Source organism: Andrographis paniculata, unplaced genomic scaffold, assembly GCF_009805555.1.
Source record: "Andrographis paniculata isolate CXL003 unplaced genomic scaffold, ASM980555v1 Contig15END, whole genome shotgun sequence".
In the NCBI taxonomy this organism is placed as follows: domain Eukaryota; kingdom Viridiplantae; phylum Streptophyta; class Magnoliopsida; order Lamiales; family Acanthaceae; genus Andrographis; species Andrographis paniculata.
In genome coordinates this window covers 3099935-3123651 of record NW_026137435.1, presented here as the reverse complement: position 1 = coordinate 3123651, position 23717 = coordinate 3099935, and the positions used below count along the sequence as shown (strand labels likewise).

The 23717-nt window shown below is 38.3% G+C and overlaps 1 protein-coding gene across 1 annotated transcript; it reads right to left on the bottom strand.

Moving 5' to 3' along the window:
* Positions 1-4005: 4005 nt before the first annotated feature.
* Positions 4006-4963, bottom strand: LOC127260764 (uncharacterized). Its single transcript, XM_051288682.1, has 4 exons — positions 4868-4963; positions 4595-4795; positions 4383-4514; positions 4006-4311 (listed from the first exon to the last, which is right to left on the bottom strand). Exons 1-4 carry the CDS (start codon positions 4961-4963, stop codon positions 4006-4008), a joined length of 735 nt encoding a protein of 244 aa, XP_051144639.1.
* Between the last annotated feature and the right edge of the window lie 18754 nt (positions 4964-23717).

The window sequence follows — 23717 nt, the reverse complement described above, 5'->3', positions numbered from 1 at the left end:
GATCAAAGAAGAAATTGAGAAACTACTAAAGGTTGGTTTCATTCGTCCATGTCGTTATGCGGAATGGTTAGCCAATATCGTTCCGGTAACCAAAAAAAATGGAAAGATCCGAATTTGCATCGACTTCAGAGATCTCAATCTCGCCACTCCAAAAGATGAATATGTTATGCCAATAGCAGACATGTTGATCGATTCTGCGGCGGGACAGCGGATTTTGAGTTTAATGGACGGATACGCAGGGTATAATCAAATTTCATTAGCAGGAGAAGATATACCCAAAACTGCATTTAGGTGCCCAGGAGCGTTGGGAATTTATGAATGGACAGTTATGCCATTCGGTTTAAAGAATGCAGGGGCGACCTACCAACGGGCTATGAACACTATCTTTTATGATCTTATTGGGCGGTCAATGGAGGTATATATTGATGATGTGATCATTAAGTCTACCGACTTTGATTCACATTTGGTTGATTTAAAAAATGCTTTTATTCGGATGAAGCAGTACAACCTGAAAATGAACCCAACGAAGTGTGCCTTTGGAGTTTCAGCGGGGAATTTCTTGGGGTTCTTAGTACATGAAAAGGGAATAGAGGTACAAAGTTTTTTGGGAAAGGTAAATTACCTAAGGCGTTTTATATCAAACGCTGTGGGGAAATTAAAACCTATCACGAAGTTATTACGAAACAAGACTACTGATTTTTCTTGGGGTCGGGATCAACAGAAGGCATTGGAGGAAATCAAGGAGGCATTGGTTAACCCGCCTGTGTTGGTCCCTCCAAGAGGCGACCGACCTCTTCGGTTATATTTGGCGAACAATTTTGATGTGGTAAGCAGTCTCTTGGTACAAGAATGGGAAGATGGTAAGGAAAGAGCCATTTATTATCTAAGCAAAACTTTAGCAGGACCTGAGTTGAATTACAGTATGCCCGAAAAAATGTGTTATTCTTTTGTCTTTGCCTGCACGCGGTTGGAACATTATATTCTGCCAAGAGAAACCGAAGTGGTTTCTAAAATGGATTTGGTTAGACTAATGTTGCACAGACCAACCATGCAAGGTAGAATGATGAAATGGGCTATTAAGCTGGCTCCCTTTGCACTACGCCACCGACCTCTCAAGGCTGTGAAAGGACAAGTTGTGGCTGATTTGTTGGTTGAGTTTACGAGCGATGGATCATCAGAAAACAAAATAATGTCATATATTGGCACCAGTCCTTCGAAGATGTTTTTTGATGGTTCCCGTTCGAAAGGGAAATCGGGAGCGGGAGTAATACTAGAAGGACCAGGAGGAGGCAAAATAATTTGCAGCTTCAAATGGAAGATATGAGACATAACTCCGCAGAATATGAAACACTGATTTTGGGTCTGGAAGCACTTATCGCTAAGGGAGTACAGTCTGTGTTAATCTATGGAGATTCTCAACTTGTTATCAACCAAGTATTGAAACGGTACGCGTGTAATTTTCCCCATTTGCGTCGATACCGAGATGTAGTGCTACACTTGTTATATAGAATCGGGGAAGTAGTTTTTGAGCATGTACCAAGAACGGAAAATCAGTTGGCTGATAATCTGGCTCAAAGCGCTTGTCAGCGGTTGATTGGCAGTCTCGATTCTGGGACTGATTGGAGAACGGAGATCATGGAATATTTGGAATCTCCAAAATCTACTGCTCTGGTTCGTGTTCGCTTAAAGGCACTGCGTTTTCAACTAATTAATGGGATTTTATATAAAAGAACCTTTGAAGGGGTTTTGCTGAGGTGTTTGGGACCTGATGAAACTATTAAAATAATGGAAGAGGTCCATGGAGGAATGTGTGATGCGCATAGGGCAGGTTTAAATATGCGATGGGCCATTCATCGTATGGGATTCTATTGGCCGAAGATTTTTGATGATTGTATCAGATTTGCCAAGGGATGTCAAGATTGCCAGAAGCATGGTCCTTTACATCATTTGCCAACAGTGGATTTGCAGACAAAGGTTAAACCTTGGCCATTCAAAGCTTGGGCATTGGATGTAATCGGAAAGATTCATCCGGCCTCGTCGAAACAACATTCTTTTATTTTGGTGGCGACTGATTATTTTACCAAATGGGTAGAAGCAGTTCCCTTGAAGAATGCGACGCAGAAAGAAGTGATCGAATTTGTACTCAATCATATCATCTATCGATTTGGAATTCCTCACACTCTCACAACCGATCAAGGGTTGATGTTTACTGGGGAAAAGTTTATTGAGTTTTTGGCCGAATACAATGTCAAATTACATCATTCTTCACCATATTATCCACAGGCGAATGGATTAGCCGAAACAGCAAATAAAATTATTATTGGCATTATCCGAAAAATGGTGGAGGAGAATCCAAGGAAATGGCATACTCTGCTCTCTCAAGCATTGTGGGCTCATCGAAACAGTAGAAGTACTTCTACTGGATTCTCTCCATACCAATTAACATTCGGGCAAGATACAGTATTACCTGCAGAATTTTTCGTGCCTTCACCCAGGGTGACCAGTACAACAGCTTATGTTGATGAGATGTATTTACAAAAGATGTGGCAACAATTGGAAGAGTTAGATACAGATCGATTGAACGCATTGGACCAAGTAATTAAGCAGGGTGAGATTAGGGCAAAATATTACGGAAAAGGGGTGGTCCCAAAGCTCTTTGCAGAAGGCGATCTGGTCTGGAAGACAATTTTGCCGACTTATAAGAAAGTAGATCAATTGGGAAAGTGGTCTCCCAACTGGGAAGGTCCTTTCATCATTCATAAGTTAATTGGAAATGTAGCCTTTATTATCATAAATGAAGAGGGAAAAACGGTACATAAGAATATTAATGCTAAGTATCTGAAAAGGTATTACCCTGCCTTTTCGGAACCTTGTCATTGATTATTTGGAAAAAAGAAAAATTATAGGACCCTTTAAAGGGTTCGAACCCATTGGTAAAAAGGGTTCTCTAATCATCGGAAAGATTAATGGTGTCATCCCAGACTGCTGAGGTCGAGACCAGTTCAGGTTCTTCATCCAGAAGATCATCCAAATCCAAGCGGTAACGATCCCATTTGTCTTGCATGTCTTGAAGATTTTGCTCAGTTCGGGACTTCATGTCCTGCAAAGACTGAATCTCTCGTTCAGCGAGGACACTCAGTCTGCAGAGCGTTGATCTTTGTGGTTGAAAATCGTTGTTCTAGCTAAGGTCTGGGAGAATGGCGGTTACATAATGGTTTATCATGTCTAGATGATGGTCGAGGTCTGATATACGTGTGAGTATGTCGGTATAAGGTTCGTAGCTGGTAGATATATGCTCCATCAGTCGGATGGTACGATGAATGGTTCTCTTGCCTCTGCCGGAGAATCTGAATTTGAAATCCAGTTGTTTCAGAACCTGTATCATGTCTTCAGCGTGGTGGCCTATGGGGTGCTTGCCTACTAAGAATGGTTGGAGAGCACCTTCCCAGTTTGAGAGAGGAACACGGAGACGAGGAGAAACCATATTGTATGAAAAGTAATGGTGATGTTTTGGAGATTGGAGGTACGGAGTTTATATAAGTATTCTAGTTTCTAAGTTAGGTGATTTAGTAATAGGCAATAAATACGGATCTATGTTTGCTGGATTAGACTCAGTAAACAACGCAGGAAAGATAGGATCTGTTTTCTAGAAATAGGAACAATATATTTGAATTACAAGGAGAGAAGCGCCCGTAAAGCAGTTTTTAGATTGGACCATTTGAGTTCTGACTTGATGGCCCGACGACGTTGGTATGCTTCTTGGTGTCTCTGGACGAGTCTCGTTTGAATGGCTGCCTGAAGTTGGTCGCAAAGACTGGCTTGGTTAAGGCAATGTGTTTCAACCAGACGACTTCCCTCTTGTATGCTATCATCTATAGCTTCCAATCGTTCTTGAAGTCGTCGTAGTTCTTCAGTCTTTTGAGCGATTTCAGTACCTAATGTTTGTCTCTCCTGCCGGAGCTCGTCCAGTCGGGCCCTAGCCACGCTAAGATCTTGGTCAGCCTTCTACAAATCTGCTTCAATATTATTAGGATCTGCTGCCGGATGGGAGGAGGTCGCTTCGGATAATGGGGGTCGGATCAGAGGAAGTTCAGCTTGAAGTTCAGTGATCCTGGCCATCATCCGATCGAAAACTGGTGAAGCTCCCGACTCCAGGGCAGGTTGAACCAATAGGGTTATTGCGACTTGGACTAGGGCCGAAAGGTCAGCCAGTTCTAAGTCAGCAAAATCCAAATTGGCGCATCGTTCCACAATGGTTATGACGGGAGTCGGGAGATCTATTCGGGTCAAAATGTTCATCTCCTGAGCAGCCTGAACCAGAATGAGATTAGCAAGCTAAAAGACATGGGAAAATTGTTTAAGAAATAAGGGCGGAAGGTTACTTGATCCAGGGCAACTGTAGCCTCGGAAGGGGCCATAAGTTGGAAAATTGAGGGGTTGACTGGTCTGGTAATCGGACCAGCAACTGATTCATCCCCTGGTGGAAGTTGTTGGGCGGCTGCTAAATCCATACCCTGAACAGAAGATAAAAGTTTACAGCACCGTTGGATGGGCAAAAAATAAAATCCGAAAATGGATGAGAAAGGGTACCAACTGGATCCAGCGGGGCAAAATTAACGGAAGCTTCACCCGATCTTGAGGAGGAAATTTTCTCTACTTCATGGGGTGGTTGGACTGGTTCAGGTTGGACTGGTTCGGGACCAACAAGAGGAACCTCATCAACTTGCTGAACAAGCGGGTCGGGTAAAGCCACGACCTGGTCGGGGTCGGGCAATACCACATCTTCAATAGGTGCCTGGAACAAATAGGTTTTAGGTATCAGAAGTTTTATCAGGAGGATGTTGTTGAAGGAAGGTTTAGCGCTTACTTGTTGAGGTTCCGCAACTTGGTCGGGGAGGACAACAGGTTGGTCGGGCATCACCGCAACCATATCCGACGTTGGGGGAGGAGGTAGCCTGCCCATCGATTCGCCTGGTCGGTGTGCCTACAATAAAATGTTCGAAGTTGTTGTTTAAGATTAATATTTTGTTGGTCTAAGGAATGTCAGAAACTATCTTTTACCTCTGATTGTCTGGGGGTCGGTTGTGTGGTGATCGGGACTATGGCTAGTCGATCGGTGGTCCGGACCATAGATGGTTGTTCTATGGTCGGGACGGCAGTCGATCGGGACGAATATAAATTGATGGGAAGTTGTGCCTCGGGTGATTGTTGGTTGGTCGGTTGAGATGTGGTCGGGCCAGTGGTCGGGAGCATTGAAGGATCTTCTGAAATAGACATATTGAAGTTAGAAAGGGGCCGTATGAAAATAACATAAGGAAAGGAACAAAAACTTACCAAATTGTTGCCTTAGATACTTTGGCATCCCACTGGTATCTATTGGCAGAGAAGCCAAATATTCCTCGATGGCCTGCCTATCGATAGCAGGAGTCGCCTTTGCTTTTTGTCTTTTTGCTCCCGACCCACCTGCCGCAGGGGCTTGCCTTTTCCTTCCTCTGACTGCTAGTCGGGGGGAGCCAAGAGCCAGCGCTGGGGGTGGAGCAAGTCTCCCGACCAATTGGTCAGTCGAAGGGGCAAGTAAAGACCAGGTGGCCGACCACCAGGAAGGAAAATTTTCGGTTGTCGAAGGTTTTGGGCAGAACGGGAGATATGAATTCGAGGTGATGTAGCTGGTGAGTTGAGAAATATAGGTCGGGATGAGTTCGGGAATCACCAGACCCTCGGGGCTTTGAAATATGAGGTGAGGACTGGCTAATGGCCCTGGTATGCCTTGGCAGCAACCAAATTGCCTCGACAAAAATTGAGGTTGGTAATTGTAAGTAAAAAATGATCTACGATTCTTCTTATCCGACTTCCTACTAGAAAACAAAGATCGGGGTTTTATTGCGGCGTCCCAGGAAAAAATATAGGTCGGGTGAGGGAGAGGATCTGGGCGAGTTAAAGGATAGGTTGGGTCGGGATAAAGAAAGAAAAGATCGGTCAAATATTGCATTAAGGTTGTATATACAAAAAAACGGGAATTGTTCCGATCTTCGGTCAAAATTTGGGTTATTATAGAGCTAGAGAATTTTAGACAAGAAGAGTTCGGGGTCAATCTGGCTAAGGCATAGCCAATAGACCTATAAGGGTTAGGAGAAATTGGGAGGCGACCAAAAAATGCAGAGGGGAAGTATAGACGGAACCACAGTTCCAGGAACCAAAATGGTCCCGAGGCCGCAGTGTCCGCCTTTTTGGAATCTGTAAGACGGGAACTTACTCGGGTTAAACCTTCAAAGAGGTTGGCTAGAAATAAGGTACCTAAAGAAGAGAAATGACCACATGCCAAATAAATGGCTAGGTCAATATGAGTTGAAAGGACAAGTTTAGAAGGGGAGAAAATGATATATCTGTGAAAGATAAGAAGAAAGAAATGTAAGCTCAACATTCAAACTTTGTGTATACCAAAGATATAAAAAAAAAAAAAAGGGAAGAAAATATACCTGCAGAGCCAAAAGAGAAGGAAAGCAGTATGTTCCAACTCGGAAACAGGGGTATCCTCCTTACCCTGATATTTATTGACAAAGTATGTCCACCTTCTTTCTCTTTCAGGCAGTTTGGCCAGAGCCTAACCTTGATGGTTGGGGGGAAGTTCTTGCTTCCCGAGAGAAACCAAAACGGGGTCCTCTCCTGTGATCGGCAAATGCGCGATCACTGCTACATCCATTAGGGTTGGACCCATTGGACCTGAAAGGAGGAAAAAGGCACCTGTTTGCGAATGCCAAAAAGCCGCCATGGCCATCAGAACCTTGTCATGGAGGTAGAGGGGTTGCGTCGAAAGGATAATAGCTTTATCGATTCCTTGGGCTTTCCATTGATTTTCAAAATGTGGAAGGAGCCTCGCGTACCATTTCCGGTAAGCATCCTTTGGGTCGGTCAAGTGAGTCTTGATGCTATCCAGAAGGCGTTCCGGTTTAAACGCTTCATTGTTGACGATAATGGGATAAACTTGAACAATGACTGAGCTCATACGCTCAGCATCCGCGGCGGTAGTGCAGTAAGGGCGGATTGTAGGGGTAAGAACTTTGGAAGATACAAGGGGTATTGAGGGTTCGGTTCCGTCAAAAGGGAGTGCAGGAACGTATTGGTTAGCCATTTACGTGAGGGTGAGAAAAGGTTGAAGGAGAAAACGAATGAGGGAGTTATACGAGAGCAGAAAGGGTTTTAGAATTGTGAATGTGTAAATTTGAGAAGATGTAGTGGGGGTTTAACATAAACCCTTTGATTTGACGCAGAGCAGTGTGATGATCACACTGTAACCCTAAAACGTCACGTCTTCCGTAGTTCGAGGAGTGACGTTTCGGCGGGATGAGGCAAGTTGTTGAGCACAAAATAATGGATAGGTTTTTAGGAAATGGGCCTGCCAAGATTAGGTCATCCGAAATGTCCAATGGGCTTTTGAAAGTCCAAATATGATTGCAGTAACCAGGTCGGATGAGTTTTGAATTTGTCCAAAACTGGTCGGGTAAATCCCCTAGGTTGGGCGAATGAAGAGATTGGACCTAGTCGGGACCAAGTAGTTCGGACGTCAAAATCGGACCTAATCAGGTCAAAATCCGAGGGTCAGATTTAAGAAAGTCGAACGGTTGATAAGATTGGACCTGGTCAGGACCAAATAGATCGGATATAGAAGTCGGACCTAGTCGGGACAAATTCCAAAGGGTCGGGCATAAGAAGGTTAGGTATTAAAAAAAAAATAGTTATCCTATAGGTCGGGTAAAATGCAGTTTCTGGTAGTGGGGAGTAGTTTCGATTGGTGAGCGGTTTTTAAAATCGGACGTGACGTGATGGTTCTCATACGTGTCGATAGAAGAGAATTTTTTGGGGAGTTAACAGCGGTTATGGTAACGGACCGGATAGCGGTTCGAACCGTATCTTCAAGGGGTTATTTAAAGATTCTGTACGGTATAGAGAGGACATCTTCAATCGACATCAAATTCAAGAAAATCGCTTTTGGGGATCACCACTTTATTTTTCAGTCTTTATTTTATTCTTATTTCATTCTACAGTGTTTAGAAGTTTCTAATTTCAGACATTCATCTATCAAATTCGGGAATATTTCTCTATTTTCGAATTTTACTTTTTATTGTTGAAAAAACGCATCAACAATATTATTAAATTTATTTTTAAAATAATACTCCATTCTTCCCGTGCAAGGTTGCCGTTTACTTTTTGCACGTAGATTTTTTAATATTAGTATTATAATGGGTTGTAATGAAAAAGACGAAAATACCCCTATTAGTATTGTATAATATAAAAGTAATTGCATTTGTGTAATATAGTGTAAATTACAAGGGTATTTATTGTGCTAGGTAGAAAGTACAATTACTAAATTAAAAAAATTTAACCTTATTTTGGGACGGACGAAAATGAAAAATGACAATCTTTCAATGGGATGGAGGGAATATTAACGATAAATATAATAATAAACTATAAAAAATAAAAATTATTTTATTCATATATCCAATAAAAAAGCATAAGGACAAAGTGTATCATCAATAACAAATAAATAATATAATGATTATTGTAAAACCAATAGTATAATAATTATAACACTAACAACAGTAATAATAATACTATGAACTCCAAATATATTTTATATTGCAAGATCTTTGTACAAATAAAGACAAACAAAAATAAATTTAAGTTAACTTTTAATTGGTAGGACGTGGTGCCGGTGAGAAAAAAATGGAGATGGGGAAAAGAAGTTGTTCAAGTTTAATTTTAGAAGTACAGATAAATTGGATAATAAAGAAAAAAATAAATTAAAATCTAAAATCTAATTTAAATTTAATAATCTAATAACAATAATGGTCTAAATTCTAAATTTATGAGCCCTCTCTTGAGCACTTGCTCATGTTACTCCCCGCAAGAGTCGGCCATGTGTATATGTATGCTAGCGTAATAACCATGCTATGTACTAGTACATTATTATTAAAATATAAAATAATTAATATAATTTTAAGTTATAAATTATATTTATAATAGATATTTTAAAATTTTATTTTTATTTTTTAATTTATCAAAACAATTAATAAAAATATTGGTATTTTAGAATTTTAAATTTATTTAAGCGTAAAATTAAAAAAATATAATATCTTTGATATGAGGTTTTTTATTTGTTCAAATAATAATTTAATATCTTTTATGACAAATATAATATAATTTTATTAAAAAAATTATAATAAAAATACTACTCCCTCCGTTCCACATAATTTATTTCTATTTTTTATTTTCGTCCGTCCCACATAATTTGTCTTTTCTTTTTTTGGAAAATTAATTATACACTTTAATCATATTTTAAAATTTAAAATTTAAATTTTTTTTAATCTTAATTAAATTATTTAGTTATCTTAATCTTAATCTATAATTATTTTTACTAAATAATAATTATTTTTATTTTTACTAAATAATAATTATTTTTACTAATACATTTCTTAATTACTTACTAATTATACTTTACCTAAATTCTCGTCTCTACAGTAATACACCTATATTACATGGGACGGATGGAGTAAAAAGTATTGCAAAATAAATAAAATCTTGAATTTTAAAAATTAATAATATATTAGTATATAGATTAAATTTTATATTTTTTTAAAACTACAAATAATTATGATTCCCTTATATAAAAAAATACCCCTTCAAAGTTCAAACCATTTCACAAAATAACCCTACCAAATATATATAAAAAGATTTCTAAATATAATTATTAAAATTTGCAATTAATATATAACATTAAACTTAATAATATTAACTAAACAAAATACAATCTAAATGTATTAAATTATGCATATCTCTACATATTATAAAATAAATTATACAAATGAAACTGTAATAAGAAAACATGAAAGAAATCAAATAAAGAACACAAATATTTTACGTGGTTCGATGACGGTGTGTCAACCTACGTCTACGGGTAGGAATCAGAGAGATTTTATTATACTGATTCGGAGAGTTACAATCATTGTCGTACGGCTAGGAACCATAGCTATCTATTTATAAGCACCCCAAAACACCCTAGACCCTAAGCTCAATTGTTATTAATTAAGATGAACCCAAATGAAACCATGCCAATTGAAACAACCTTTTCGCTTTGATTTCGGGTCGGGTAAACCGCTAAATCCAAATAACCGTTTTAACAATCTCCACCTTGACTTGAAGTTTCTTCAACCGCTAAAGGTTCGTCAGTATCTCTTAGCCGTCTTCTTCTTGCCATATGCCCTGAGGGGACTTTACCTCCTGCGAATATTCGGTAGCGCCTTTGTCAACATATCAGTTGGATTGTGTTCTGTAACTGTTTTCTAAATAGAAAACCTGTCCTCCTCCAGAACATCACGGATAAAATTCAATCTTACATTAATATGTTTGGTTCTCTCATGATACATTGAATTTTTAGTCAAACTCAAAGCACTCTGACTATCACATAATAGCACCAGTTTCTCCACCTTCAGACTCAGACTTTGGACCAAACCATGTAACCAAATACTATCCTTAATACCTTCAGTCATTGACATGTATTCTACCTCAGTCGTCGACAGTACAACCGTAGGTTGTAAAGTAGACTTCCAATTGACTACACATCCAAACAAAGTGAAGATAAAGCAAGTAAGTGATCTTTGTTTCACCAAATCACCCCCGTAATTAGAGTCTGCATAGCCAACCAGACTATCACCATGGCCTTTATCATCATATACCAGACAAATATCACACGCTCCTTTGAGATATCGCAAGATCCACTTTACAGCTCCCCAGTGAGCTTTACCCGGATTAGACATAAACATGCTCACCACACTAACCGCATAAGCGAGATCCGGTCTCGTACATACCACCGCATACATAAGACTCCAGCTGCACTTGAATATGGAACCGTCTTCATGTAGCTAACCTCTTTATTTGTAGCCGGTATAATGCTTTGATCAAGTTTAAAGTGTGCCGCCAAAGCGATACTTACCGATTTGGACTGATCAACAGAGAATGCCTGCAAAACTTTCTCAATTTATTTTTCTTGAGAAACCCATAGCCGTCCTGCTTCTCTATCACGCTAGATCTCCATACCCAGTATTTTCTTTGTCACACCCAAATCCTTATCTCAAACTCACCATTTAGTAAAGCCTTCAAGTAATTAATTACAACCATGGTTTTAGCTGCAATTAATATATCATCCATATACAACAACAGATACACAAAGGAATCACTAGAAACTTTCTTCGAGTAAACACAGTTATCAAACTAATTACGAGTATAACCATTAGACACCATGAAAGAATCAAGTCTCTTGTGCCACTGCCTCGGAGACTGCTTCAAACCATATAGAGATTTCTTTAGCAAGCATACCTGGTCCTTTTTAGAACTGTCGAACCCCTCTGGTTGAGACATGTAAATCCATTCTTCTAGATTACCATGAAGGAATGTTGTTTTTACATCAAGCTGCTCCAGCTCCAAATCAAAAGCACCCACCATTGCCAAAAGAACCCGGATGATTTTGTGTTTCACCACAAGAGAAAAGAATTCATGGTAATCGATTTCTTCCTTCTGTGAGAACCCTTTTTCCACCAGTCTCGCCTTGAACCTAGCAGGTTCAACACCATAAATTCTCTCCCTTCTTTTTAAAGACCCACTTGCATCTCACTAGCTTCACCCCTTTTGGTAGTGCAACAAGATCCCAAGTCTTGTCTTCTCAAGAGACTGCATCTCTTCATTCATTGCTATAATCTAGTTTTCTGCATCTCTACTCGCCACAGCTTCTTTATATGTCTTTGGCTCATTAAAGCCAAGATCATTACCAACTGCCAATGCATAAGCCACCTTCTATACACCATGGTCGATAACCTTGACTCATTTTGCATACCCTAGAAATATGCATTTTACCGCCCTCGGCTCCAACTTACCATCATTTACACGAGCGTATGTAGGGCATTCAAATATTCTTAGATTAGAGTAATTAGAGGGTTTACCGGATCATACCTCTTGAGAAATATTTAAGTCAATTGTAGTTGATGGAGATCTATTAACCAGATAGCTAGCAGTGTTAACTACTTCAGCCCAGAATTGTTTAGATAAGCCAGCAAATATGTGCATACACCTAGCATGTGCCATGAGGGTTTGGTTCATTCGCTCTACAATCCTACTTTGCTGTGGTGTGTGTCGTACAGTACGGTACCTTACTATGCCTTCTTTCTTGCAAAAATCATCAAATGGAACGTTGCAGAACTCTAACCTATTATCAATTCTTAGATTCTTGACCTTTTTACCTGTACGTTTTTCAACCATGGTCTTCCACTCATTGAACTTCCCAAACACCTAATCTTTAGTTTTCAGAAAGTACAACGAGACTTTTCTTAAATAATCATCTATGAAAGTGACAAAGTAAGAACAATCGCCCTGCGATGTCATCGGAGAGGGACCCCATAAATCTGAATGAACATACTCCAAAATTTCTTTTGAAGTGTGATGACCGGTACTAAACCTCGCCCTGCGTTGCTTCCCTTTTACACAAGCCTTAGAGAATTGAATTTTACCTGTCACATCCCCATCAAGTAAACCCTGCTTGCTCAGCATAGACAACCCTTGCTCACTCATGTGACCCAATCGACGGTGCTCTGCATAGGGTGAGAAGCACCAGTATCCATAATCCATGAATCAACAGTATTAGCACTACACACTGTCAAAACTTCACCAAGATCCCTATCATCAGAACTGTCTTGTACCACAACAGCACTGCCACTGTTACTAGAATCAACTTTTGTATTTCCCTTCTTCTATGGACAATCCCTTTTAATGTGCCCCTTTTCCTTGCAAAGATAACACTTAACTTTGCTAAAGGATCTTGATTTTGAACACGACCTCTCATTCCCGTTACCCCTTTCATGTGGTCTTCCCCTACCTGCAAAAAAACCTGAACCAGAACTCTCTTCTACAGAAACCTTTCTTTTCAATTATTTGGCCATAAGGGCATCTATCACATCATTAACAGAAATTGTAGTTCTACCATATAGCATAGTATCTACAAAATTCACATATGAACCAAGTAGTGAACACAGTAAAATTAGGGCTTGATCTTCATCATCTATTTTAACATCAACCCCTTGAAGATAAAAAATAATATGGTTAAAGGTATCAAGATGATCCTTTACTTGAGTATTTTCAGACATCCGGAGAGTGTAAAATCGTTGCTTCTGATATAGCCTGTTCGTGAGAGAGTTGTTCTGGTACTTCTTACACAGTTTATATCATAGCCCAGAAGCCGTCGTCTGATCTACAACCTTCCGTAACACCTCATCAGTAACTGAAAGCCAGATCGCAGAATGAGCCTTTGCCAAAATCTCCTTATTCACCTCCTCCTTCGTGTCTTTAAGAAGCTTGTCTTCAGACCCGAGATATGCCTCACATCATTCAATCTCCATTCCACATCATTTGGTGAATAGATTTGAACTATCCATTTACCTACAATTTTCAGTGTCTCATCATCTTCAAGATAAACAACATCAAAATTACCTGCGGTATAGGATTCCATGATTCCCGAATCACTACATGAGTGGAATGATGCTCCTGAGACCAAAATCTATGACTTCATTGGACTGCTGACGCTCAAAATCAGCACATTGGATATCTTTTCCGCTACATATTTTGAACCCTGATACTTCTCTGGTGCCCTGCACTGTCATTTCAAGTGTCCATTGCAGTTCCAACATACCACCTGACTTGCATCTTCCTGGTCCTTGTTCTTCGGCTTCAACTTTGACTATTCTTGATCTTCACCCTTTCCCTTTGCCTCAGATCTACCCATATTTTTGGTACTAAGGGCAGATCCAGATCCAAATTCATTCGAAACATTCTCCGAAAGGATTAGTCGAACCGCATGCATCGTCTTCCTATCGATCTTCTTGTATTCGGCTTCATCCATGTCTTTGGGTTTCTCCTTCAACGCCGCCTTTAGATCTTTACCATAAAGGTAATCTTCTATTTGCATCTTCCAAACACTGAAGTTCATTCTATTGAATACCTTAACAACACGACAATCACTCATCTTGACTCCCACAAACAAACCTAAGGCTCACTTGATATGAGAGCACATTAGATATCTCATCCGCTGCGTTTGCCGAAACCTTTATCCTTCCCTGCCCACCTTGCACCACCTATCACAAAGGGACCCGCTGTCTGACTTACCACAATTGTAGGGATCGACTCAACACCGCCATGAGACTTTTGACACAAGGCACTTCCGCAGGTCACAAGGGATTCCCACAACCACAATTAATGTTTGATGCCTCCCAATCCATCATACCAACGAACCAGGCTTTGATACCACATGTTATGAGAAAACGAAAAAGAAAGCAAATGAAGAACACAGAGGTTTTATGTGGTTCGACGACGGTGTGTCAACCTCCTACGTCCACGGGCAGGAATCAGAGAAATTTTATTATACTGATTCAAAGAGTTACAATTATTGTCGTACGGCTAAGAACCATAGCTATTTATTTATAAGCACCCCAAAACACCCTAAACTCTAAGCCCATTTGTTATTAATTAAGATGAATCCAAAATGAACCATGCCAATTAAAACAACCTTTTCGTTTTGATTTCGGATCAAATAAACAGGTAAATCCAAGTCACATTTCAACAAAAAAAAATACCCTAAATTAATATATTTGAATCTAGATAATATATTATAATAACTAAGAGTAGTAAATATGTAGAAAATAAAATGGACAAAAGAAAAAATTAGATAAAATTATATTAAAAATATAGATATAGAAGTATAAATATGTTTAGTTTGTATTTCAAATATAAATTATCAAAATTCAGCTCTCATAATTTTCAATTAGAAATATGTTATTTTCTCTAACAAAATATACATTAATTTTGATTTTTAATTTTACAAAAAAATATGTTCCTATATTTTTTATCTTTCTACTTATTTATATTTAAAAAACTTTAAATCATTTATCCTAAGAAATATTTTTTTTTAAAAAAATCAACTATTAATTATAATAAAAAATGAATATAAATTATAAATGTTTCAAATATAAATTATAACTGCTCAGCTGACATGATTTTTAATTAAGTTATTTTTTCTTACAAAATAAACATTAATTTCTTTTCTTAAAAAAAATAATCAATCATAATCAATATTACAAATATCTACTTTTAATTATAATAAATTATAGAATGGATAGAGTAGATGTCTCGGCAGCATAGAGGCTTTTCTTTTGTTTCGTTTTTTAGACGTGAAATCCGCTGCCGCTACTCGAAAGTACGAAATTTCTAGTCAAATTTAATACTCTGCAAACTAGGGTCGAATCTAATACTCTGCAAACTAGGGTCAACAAGCGGCGTTCATACCAAAAAATCATATTTATACTAATACAAAATATATTATGAAATATCATCTAAAATCAATACATATAAATAAATATTAAAATAAATATATATAAAAAATTATATTTTAAAAACGCTTGTTATAAAATTTTTTATACACAATAACTTATATATTAAGATAAATTAATAAACAATTTTTATATTTATTATAACTAATTAACTGTACTATTTCTACTTTATAATTTATAGTAATATTTATATATTAAATTAATTAATTAAGAATTTTTTAAACAATACAAAATAATATTAAAATAAATAAAATAAAAATATCAAATCAAATCATTAATATTTATATTTTCTATTAAAATAAAAATAAAAAATAAATTAAATATAAAAATAATTATATTATCCAATATATTTTATATTTAATTCTTGTTCTTTTAATTTCTTCTTCAATATAGATCATGTAATTAGAAAAAATTCAAATTAACAACTATCATTGATATTATAAATAATAATATATTAATCTGAATATAAATTATTAAAAAATTATCCATGAACATAATATAAAAATATATAGAAAAATTAAATCAAATTATTAATACGTAATAAAAATTAAAAATTAAAACTGAAACTTAATAAAATTATTATTTTAATAATCACTTCAATGTAATATATTTCAAACTATAAAATGATTTAGCATATTTTCAATGTAAAATTTGAATATTTTAATAGTTTAATAATTTATATATATATATAGATTATACCGAAAGATAATTCTAAAAATTAAAATAAATAAAATAAATATTAGTAAAATAATAATATCATTTTTAATCACATGCCTTTTTCTTCTTTCTTTCTTTTTTATTTTCATTCTTTGGATCAGCTTAATATCTATGTTACAACTTGTTGGGAGAATACCGGAAGAAGACCAAATAGAAACAAAAATCAGATGCGAAGTACTCCTTAAGCGTGGTCACGCCTAAGCAGGGTGTTCATATTGTTTCACCAAAATCTTTCCCTTCAATCAATTATTCTTTCTACCAAAATACGATGAACAATAACCACCAATAAACAACGGAAATAACAATATGAGACATCAAAACTTTTAACGTGGAAAACTCCTTCAAAATGAAGGATAAAAACCACGAGGCCTATCACCTGACCCAAGGCAAAATCCACTATATCAAAAAAAGTTCGTACAATCAAAGATAACCACAACCAAAAGGGCTATCAAACTCCACACCCAAATACAAGAATCGAACCCCAATCACAAACGATCTCCCAACTACTAACAACCCATTCCTATCCCCAACCAATAAGATTCAAAATCGAATCCAAACAAATAAGGAGAAATTAACGATACCAAAAGAAACATCCGAAGATGACGAGACCGTTGATCGGAACCGAGTTGAAAAAATTCTCTCTTGCTTGCCGATTCTTTCGCGTGCATGGATAACGATTGTCTCTCTCAAAACCCTGCACCCAAATGATCCCTCTCCCAACTATGACGGCTAGGGCAACAATTGGCAAAAGTGGACTCTCAATTCTTTTTGGGCTAACTTGAATTGTTGGGCCTCCACACATAGAAAGAACCCAAACCCAACAATTCTCCCCCTTCCAATTATGTGAAGGAGGCAACCAACCCTGCAGCCATCCTGCAGAACTCGAACTTGTCTCTTGGAAGACTTTTAGTGCACATATCCGCACCATTTTCATTCGTGTGGATTTTATCAACTTCAATCAACTTAGAATCCAAAACCTCTCAAATCCAATGATACCTTGTATCAATATGTTTCGATCTCCCATGAAATGTCGGATTCTTGCTAAGATGGATCGCACTTTGAGTGTCGCAATACAAAATATACTTTTGTTGAGCGAAACCGATTTCACTAACAAGAGTCTTCAACCATAATAACTCATTGCAAGCTTCGGTAGCAGCAATAAACTCCGTGTTAGTGGAAGAGAGTGCAACACATTTCTGCAATCGGGACTGCCATGAAATAGCTCCCCCTGCATTAGTTATCAAGTATCCAGAAGTAGACTTCCGATTATCAATATCTCCGGCCATATCAAAATCTGTATAACCAACAAGCTCCGGCTTATCAGTACCAAAGCACAACCTCATACTCGAAGTTCTCCGAAGATATTTCAAAATCCACTTCACTGCACTCCAATGCTCTTTGCTAGGATTCGACATGAATCGGCTGACAACACCAACTGCGTGAGCTATGTCCGGCCGAGTACACACCATGGGCTACATCAAACTTCCAACTGCTGAGGCATAAGGAATCCGTTGCATATCTTCCTTTTCTTTCTCAGTAGAAGGGCACTGCTTCACACTCAATTTAAACGAAGCAGCAAGCGGGGTAGAAGTAGCTTTGGCCTTGTCCATGTTGAACCACTGCAACACTTTTTCGATATATTTTTCTTAGGATAATCATAATTTTTTCTCTTTCCTATTTCGAGAAATATACATCCCAAGAATACTTCTAGCTGGCCCCAAATCCTTCATCGCAAAATGCTTGTTCAACTCTTTCTTCAAATTATTTATTTTCGAGGCTGAAGAGCCTACTATAAGCATATCATCTACATAAAGAAGTAAGATGATAACATCAGTACCTGAGAAACACTGCACGAAAACACAAGGGTCAGCATCAGTCTTCTTGTACCCTTGTTGAATCATAACAGATTCGAATTTCTTGTACCACTGCCTCGGAGCCTGTTTAAGTCCATACAAACTCTTTTTCAATCGACATACATGGTTCTCCTTCCCTTTCACCACAAAACCTCTAGGAAAATCCATATAAATTTCTTCTTCGAGGTCACCGTGAAGAAACGCCGTCTTGACATCCATTTGCTCCACTTCTAAGTCAAGACAAACAGCCAAACCCAAGATAACACGAATAGAAGTCATCTTGACAACTGGTGAAAATATCTCCTCAAAATCAACACCATATTTTTTACTAACGCCCTTTACAAAAAGTCTGGCTTTGTATCAAAGAGAGGATGAGTGTTCTTCATGCTTCACCTTAGAGATCCACCTAATTTTCAAGGCCCTTCTATCACTTGGAAGCTCAATTAACTCATACGTGTCATTAGCATGTAGGGATTGCATTTCATCTTTCATAGCAACAATCCACTTTTCTTTTTCAGGAGTTTGGACGGCTTCTTCATAATTCCCAGGCTCTCCATTCTCGGTCAAGAGCACATACTCCGTAGATGAATACCTAGTAGAAGGTTGTCTATCCTGGGTAGACCTTCTCAATGAAAATTCTGCCATATCCACCGAATCCGGACCAACATCAACATCATCAACGGCATCATCGCCGACAGACTGATTTTCATCACCACCCAATTTTGGTGTAAGAACTCGATCAAAATAAATCAAGTCTTTATTTTGAACAATTGGCTTATGGTTCTTCTCAATTTTCTCAATTGTTTGATCCTCCATGAATACAATATCACGGCTTTTGACAAGCTTTTTCTCAATAGGATCGTAACACCTATAGCCAAATTCATCATCACCATAGCCAATAAAGATGCACTGTCGAGTTTTAGCATCCAACTTGGGTCGTTCATCCTTAGGCACATAAACAAAACACTTGCATCCGATAACTTTGAGGTGATCATAAGATACTATTTTTCTGTACCAAATTCTGTCAGGAACATCTGTCTCCAAAGCCACTGTAGGAGTTAGGTTGATAATGCGAGCAACTACATATAAAGCCTCACCCCAGAAATGTTGAGGCAATTTAGCATCCGAAAGCACACATCTGACTCTCTCCATCAACATTCTATTCATCATTTCTGCCAAACCATTTAGTTGCAGAGTTTTAGGAGGCGTTTTCTGATTTCGAATACCATGCGTTCGTCAATAAGCATCAAATGGTCCATGATATTCACCTCCATTATCGGTCCTGATGCACTTCAATTTCTTACCTATTTCTTTCTCAACAGAAACATAAAACTCAAAAAAAGCATCAAGAACCTGATCCTTTAATTTCAACACTCGAATCCATAATTTTTTTGAGTGATCATCAATGAAGGTAACAAAATAAACTGCACCTCCAAAAGACTTTACCTTCAAAGGACCGCACATATCCGAATGGATCAATTCAAGAATATCTCTTTTCCTCGTAGGAGGGTGATAAACAAAAGAAACCCGTCTTTGCTTTCCCACAAGGCAATGTGAACACTTAGCAAGCTGAGCACGTCTAACACCAGGGAGTAAATTCTTTCTCGCCAAAGTATCGAGTCCTTTCTCACTAATGCGACTCAATTTTCTATGCTATAAGCTTGAAGAACCCATTCTGAACTGCATTAACACCATTCGCAGAAATAATAGCATGAAACCAATATAAACTGGACTTTTTCTTACCCTGAGCAATTACCATAGAACCTTTGGTAATCTTCCATGTTTCATCACTGAAATGGCAGGAATATCCATCATCATCCAACCTACCAGTGGAGACTAGATTCAATCGAATATCGGGAGCATGCCTCACATCCTTCAGCACTAGTGTGTATCCACTATTGGTATCCAAACACACTGTTCCTGTGCATACTACTTTCGCCAAACCATCATTTCTCATCTTCAAGACTCCAAAGTCTCCTGGAGTATATGATGTGAAGAAATCCCTATTGGCAGTCACATGGAAAGCAGCTCCGCTATCCACAACCCAACTAGTCTCATTTTGGGTAAAATGAATTCCCTCTTCCTCATACACAATGACGAGATCCTCCGACATTGTCGTATTCACACGGTCATTGCTCTTATCATCATCTTTCTGCTCATACTTGCTGTCTTTGCCTTTCTGCTCATTTTTCAACTTGAAACAATACCTTTTGATGTGTCCCCGTTTGCCACAATAATGACATTCAAAGTCTTTGTATTTGGGCTTTGACTTACTTCTTCCTCAACTCTTTTCTCGATTCCCATGATCTCGGCCTATATTACAACTTCTCCCCCTATTATTCGTAACTAGGATCTCCGAATGAGAAGATGAAGTGCCAAGAGTCTTCCTCCTCACCTCTTTATTCAAAATGACACTTTTGATAAACTCCAAAGTGACTATCCCATCGGGCGCAGAATTAGGCAAAGAGACTCTGAAACCTTCCCATGAATCTGGAAAATATTAAGTAGCCACAAACCAAGTACCTCATCATCAAACTTCACTCACATTCCTGACAGCTGATCGAAACATCCTTGAAACTCATTTATGTGATCGGAAATGGACTTGCTCTCATGATAACTCAATCGCATAGCCTGCTTGAGTAAAAACAACTTATTGTTGCCAGTCTTCGAAGCATATAAGCTTTCCAACTTGTCCCACAATGTTTTGGCATTGGTCTCATTCACAATGTGATTCAAAACATCGTCCTCTACCCATTGCGTTATGAAACCACATACTTGTCGATGCTCCAATTCCCAATCTGCATCACTAGTTTCAACATCAGGCTTTGCCGCAGAAAACACTGGCCAGTGTAACTTCTTCACATATAGAAGATCAGTTATCTTCCGTTTCAAAACATGATAGTTTGTTCCTTCTAAGCAAATCATTCTTCCCAAGTTCACATCTATCTTTCAATGGTAAGTAACACTCCCAAACAACTTTGCTCTGATACCACTTTATGTTGGGAGAATACCGGAAGAAGACCAAATGGAAACAAAAAATCAGATGCGAAGTACTCCTTAAGCCTGGTCACGCCTAAGCAGGGTGTTCGAACTGTTTCACCCAAACCTTTCCCTTCAATCAATTATTCTTTCTACCAAAATACGATGAACGATAACCACCAATAAACAATGGAAATAACAATATGAGACACCAAAAATTTTAACGTGGAAAACTCCTTCAAAGTGAAGGATAAAAACCACGAGGTCTATCACCCGACCCAAGGCAAAATCCACTATATCATAAAAAGGTTTGTACAATCAAAGATAACCACAACCAAAAGGGCTATCAAACTCCACATCCAAATATAAGAATCGAACCTCAATCACAAGAGATCTCCCAACTACTAACAACCTATTCCAATCCCCAACCAATAAGATTCAAAATCGAATCCAAACAAATAAGGAGAAATCAACGATACCAAAAGAAACATCCGAAGATGACGAGACCGTGATCGGAACGGAGTTGAAGAAATTCTCTCTTGCTTGCCGATTCTCTCGCTTGCGTGGATAGCGATTGTTTCTCTCAAAACCCTGCACCCCAATGATCCCTCTTCCAGCTATGACGGACAGGGCAACAATTGGCAAAAGTGGATTCTCAATTCTTTTTGGGCTAACTTGAATTGTTGGGCCTCCACACATAGAAGGAATCCAAACCCAACACAACCTTATTTTCACTTATACAATTTGCCCTTTTCTTTTTTGGAAATATAATTATACACTTTAATCACATTTTAAAATTCATAATTTACAATTTTTTTTATTTTAATTAAACTATTTAGCCATCTTAATCTTAATCTAAAATTATTTTTATGAAATCATAATTATTTTTACTAATACACTTCTTAATTACTCTCTAATTACAAAATAACTAAAACTCCGTGCCTAATTCAAATGGGACAAATTAGCCGGGATGGAGAGAGTATAACAGTATCTAATAGTTTCTTCCTCCCTAAGAATTTTTTCATACTCACATAAGAGATCAACTTCAAGGTTATGAAGACGTATAGAGTCGACCTCTTGCAACACACGTTGGAGGACCACAATTCTCCGAAGCAACCTGTTTTTGCGGCTCTTTAAGGTTTCTATAAACTGCCTTTTCAACATTGTGCTGGCATGTTTGATGTTGTCCAATGCATCTTTCAGTCTACCATTTTCTTGTTGCCAAGCACGGGTAATCCTGGTGTTATATTCTTCATGGTGAGTCAATGCAGCTTCCCATCTAAAATGGTGGTTGACGGAGTTTGGGAGGTTGGCTGAACATCTAATAATAAGTAGTGAATGATCACTTCTGTATCGGGGTAAAACTTCAACTTCACCATCTGGAAAAGCCATGATCCATTCTGAATTAGAGACAGCCCTGTCCAATCTTTTAAGCATGGTTGTAAGGTTTACCTCTCTTCGGTGCCATGTGAAGAACAGTCCTTTGGTATGTATAGTTGATAGACCGCTGAAAAGTAGGCAATCTACAAGCTGGGCAGCATGGTTTGCATAGAAGTGACCCCTTGATACTTCTTCAAGAGCAAGGATAGAATACAAGTGATAGTTCTGTCTGAAGTGCTGAAAATAGAGTAAGAGAAGGTTGTTCCTTCTCTCCTTAACATCCAGAGGCCGTCTGCCCTGCCGGTTCGACCATCTGCAGGGATGATGAAGACTTTCTCATAATTTCGGGCTAAGAAGAAAAATTCAAGTAGCTCGAAGGGGACCTGAGGTTCCATAAGAATAATAATGTCCGGTTTATGATCACGGAGAAGAAGGTTTGCATGGCCACGAGTGGGAGCATTACCAATACCACGAACATTCCAAGAAACAATTTTGAAATTCCAAAAATTTGTTAACACCGTGAAGATATAGAAGACGGGATTAACTAGATGTATCCCCAAAATCTGAATTGACCGCAGAGGATTCCGAGATAACAAGCGGACAAAGCTCAGAAGAGTCCTTATTTGGGGGCTTTGTTAGAGTTCCTGAGAAGAGTGAGTTTTCAAGAGCATAATCCCCATCTGCAGGTCTTGGGTTAGGGTTGAGGATAGGAGCAGATTGCTGATCTAAGAGTAATGGGGTTTGTTGTTTTTTGGAGATTGAGGGGAGCTCACTAATCTGGGAAAGAGGGTTGTCCAACTTCATTATGCTTACGTTTAAAAATAGGGGGTAGTGTATTTGGGAGAGGCTCATTCGAATGAACAACTGCCCTTGCATGAGGTAGCAGCGGTTTGTCGACCACCACAAGATCTTTGATTACATTGGTTTGCTGATTGGTGGTTACTGGTGCTTGGGGGGTGAGAGGCTTGGGCGGTACCGCAAGGATCCTCGGTCCCGGGCACAGAGAGTGCCCACACACGTACATGTATATACATACATGCGTGTGTATGTACCGGGTCAAAGTCTGGGACCGAGGATCCTGCCTGGGGCGGTACAAGGTATTTGGTTGCAATATGGGTCTTTTTGTTGATCTCCATAGAGGTATTATCTAGTTCTTGGCCATATCTAATCGAATCCTCTTCTTCTGGTATAGAAAATCGTGATCCTTTAAGATTTGCATCAGGTTGATTCTCCTCATGAGGGGACTGAGAAGAGCCAGGATTACGGCGTCGAGTGCGCTGCATTTGTCAGTTTGAGATAATATACACATACTCAAATATATATTTTTATAAGGTCATACCAAAAGATGCATTTTAAAAATTTAAAA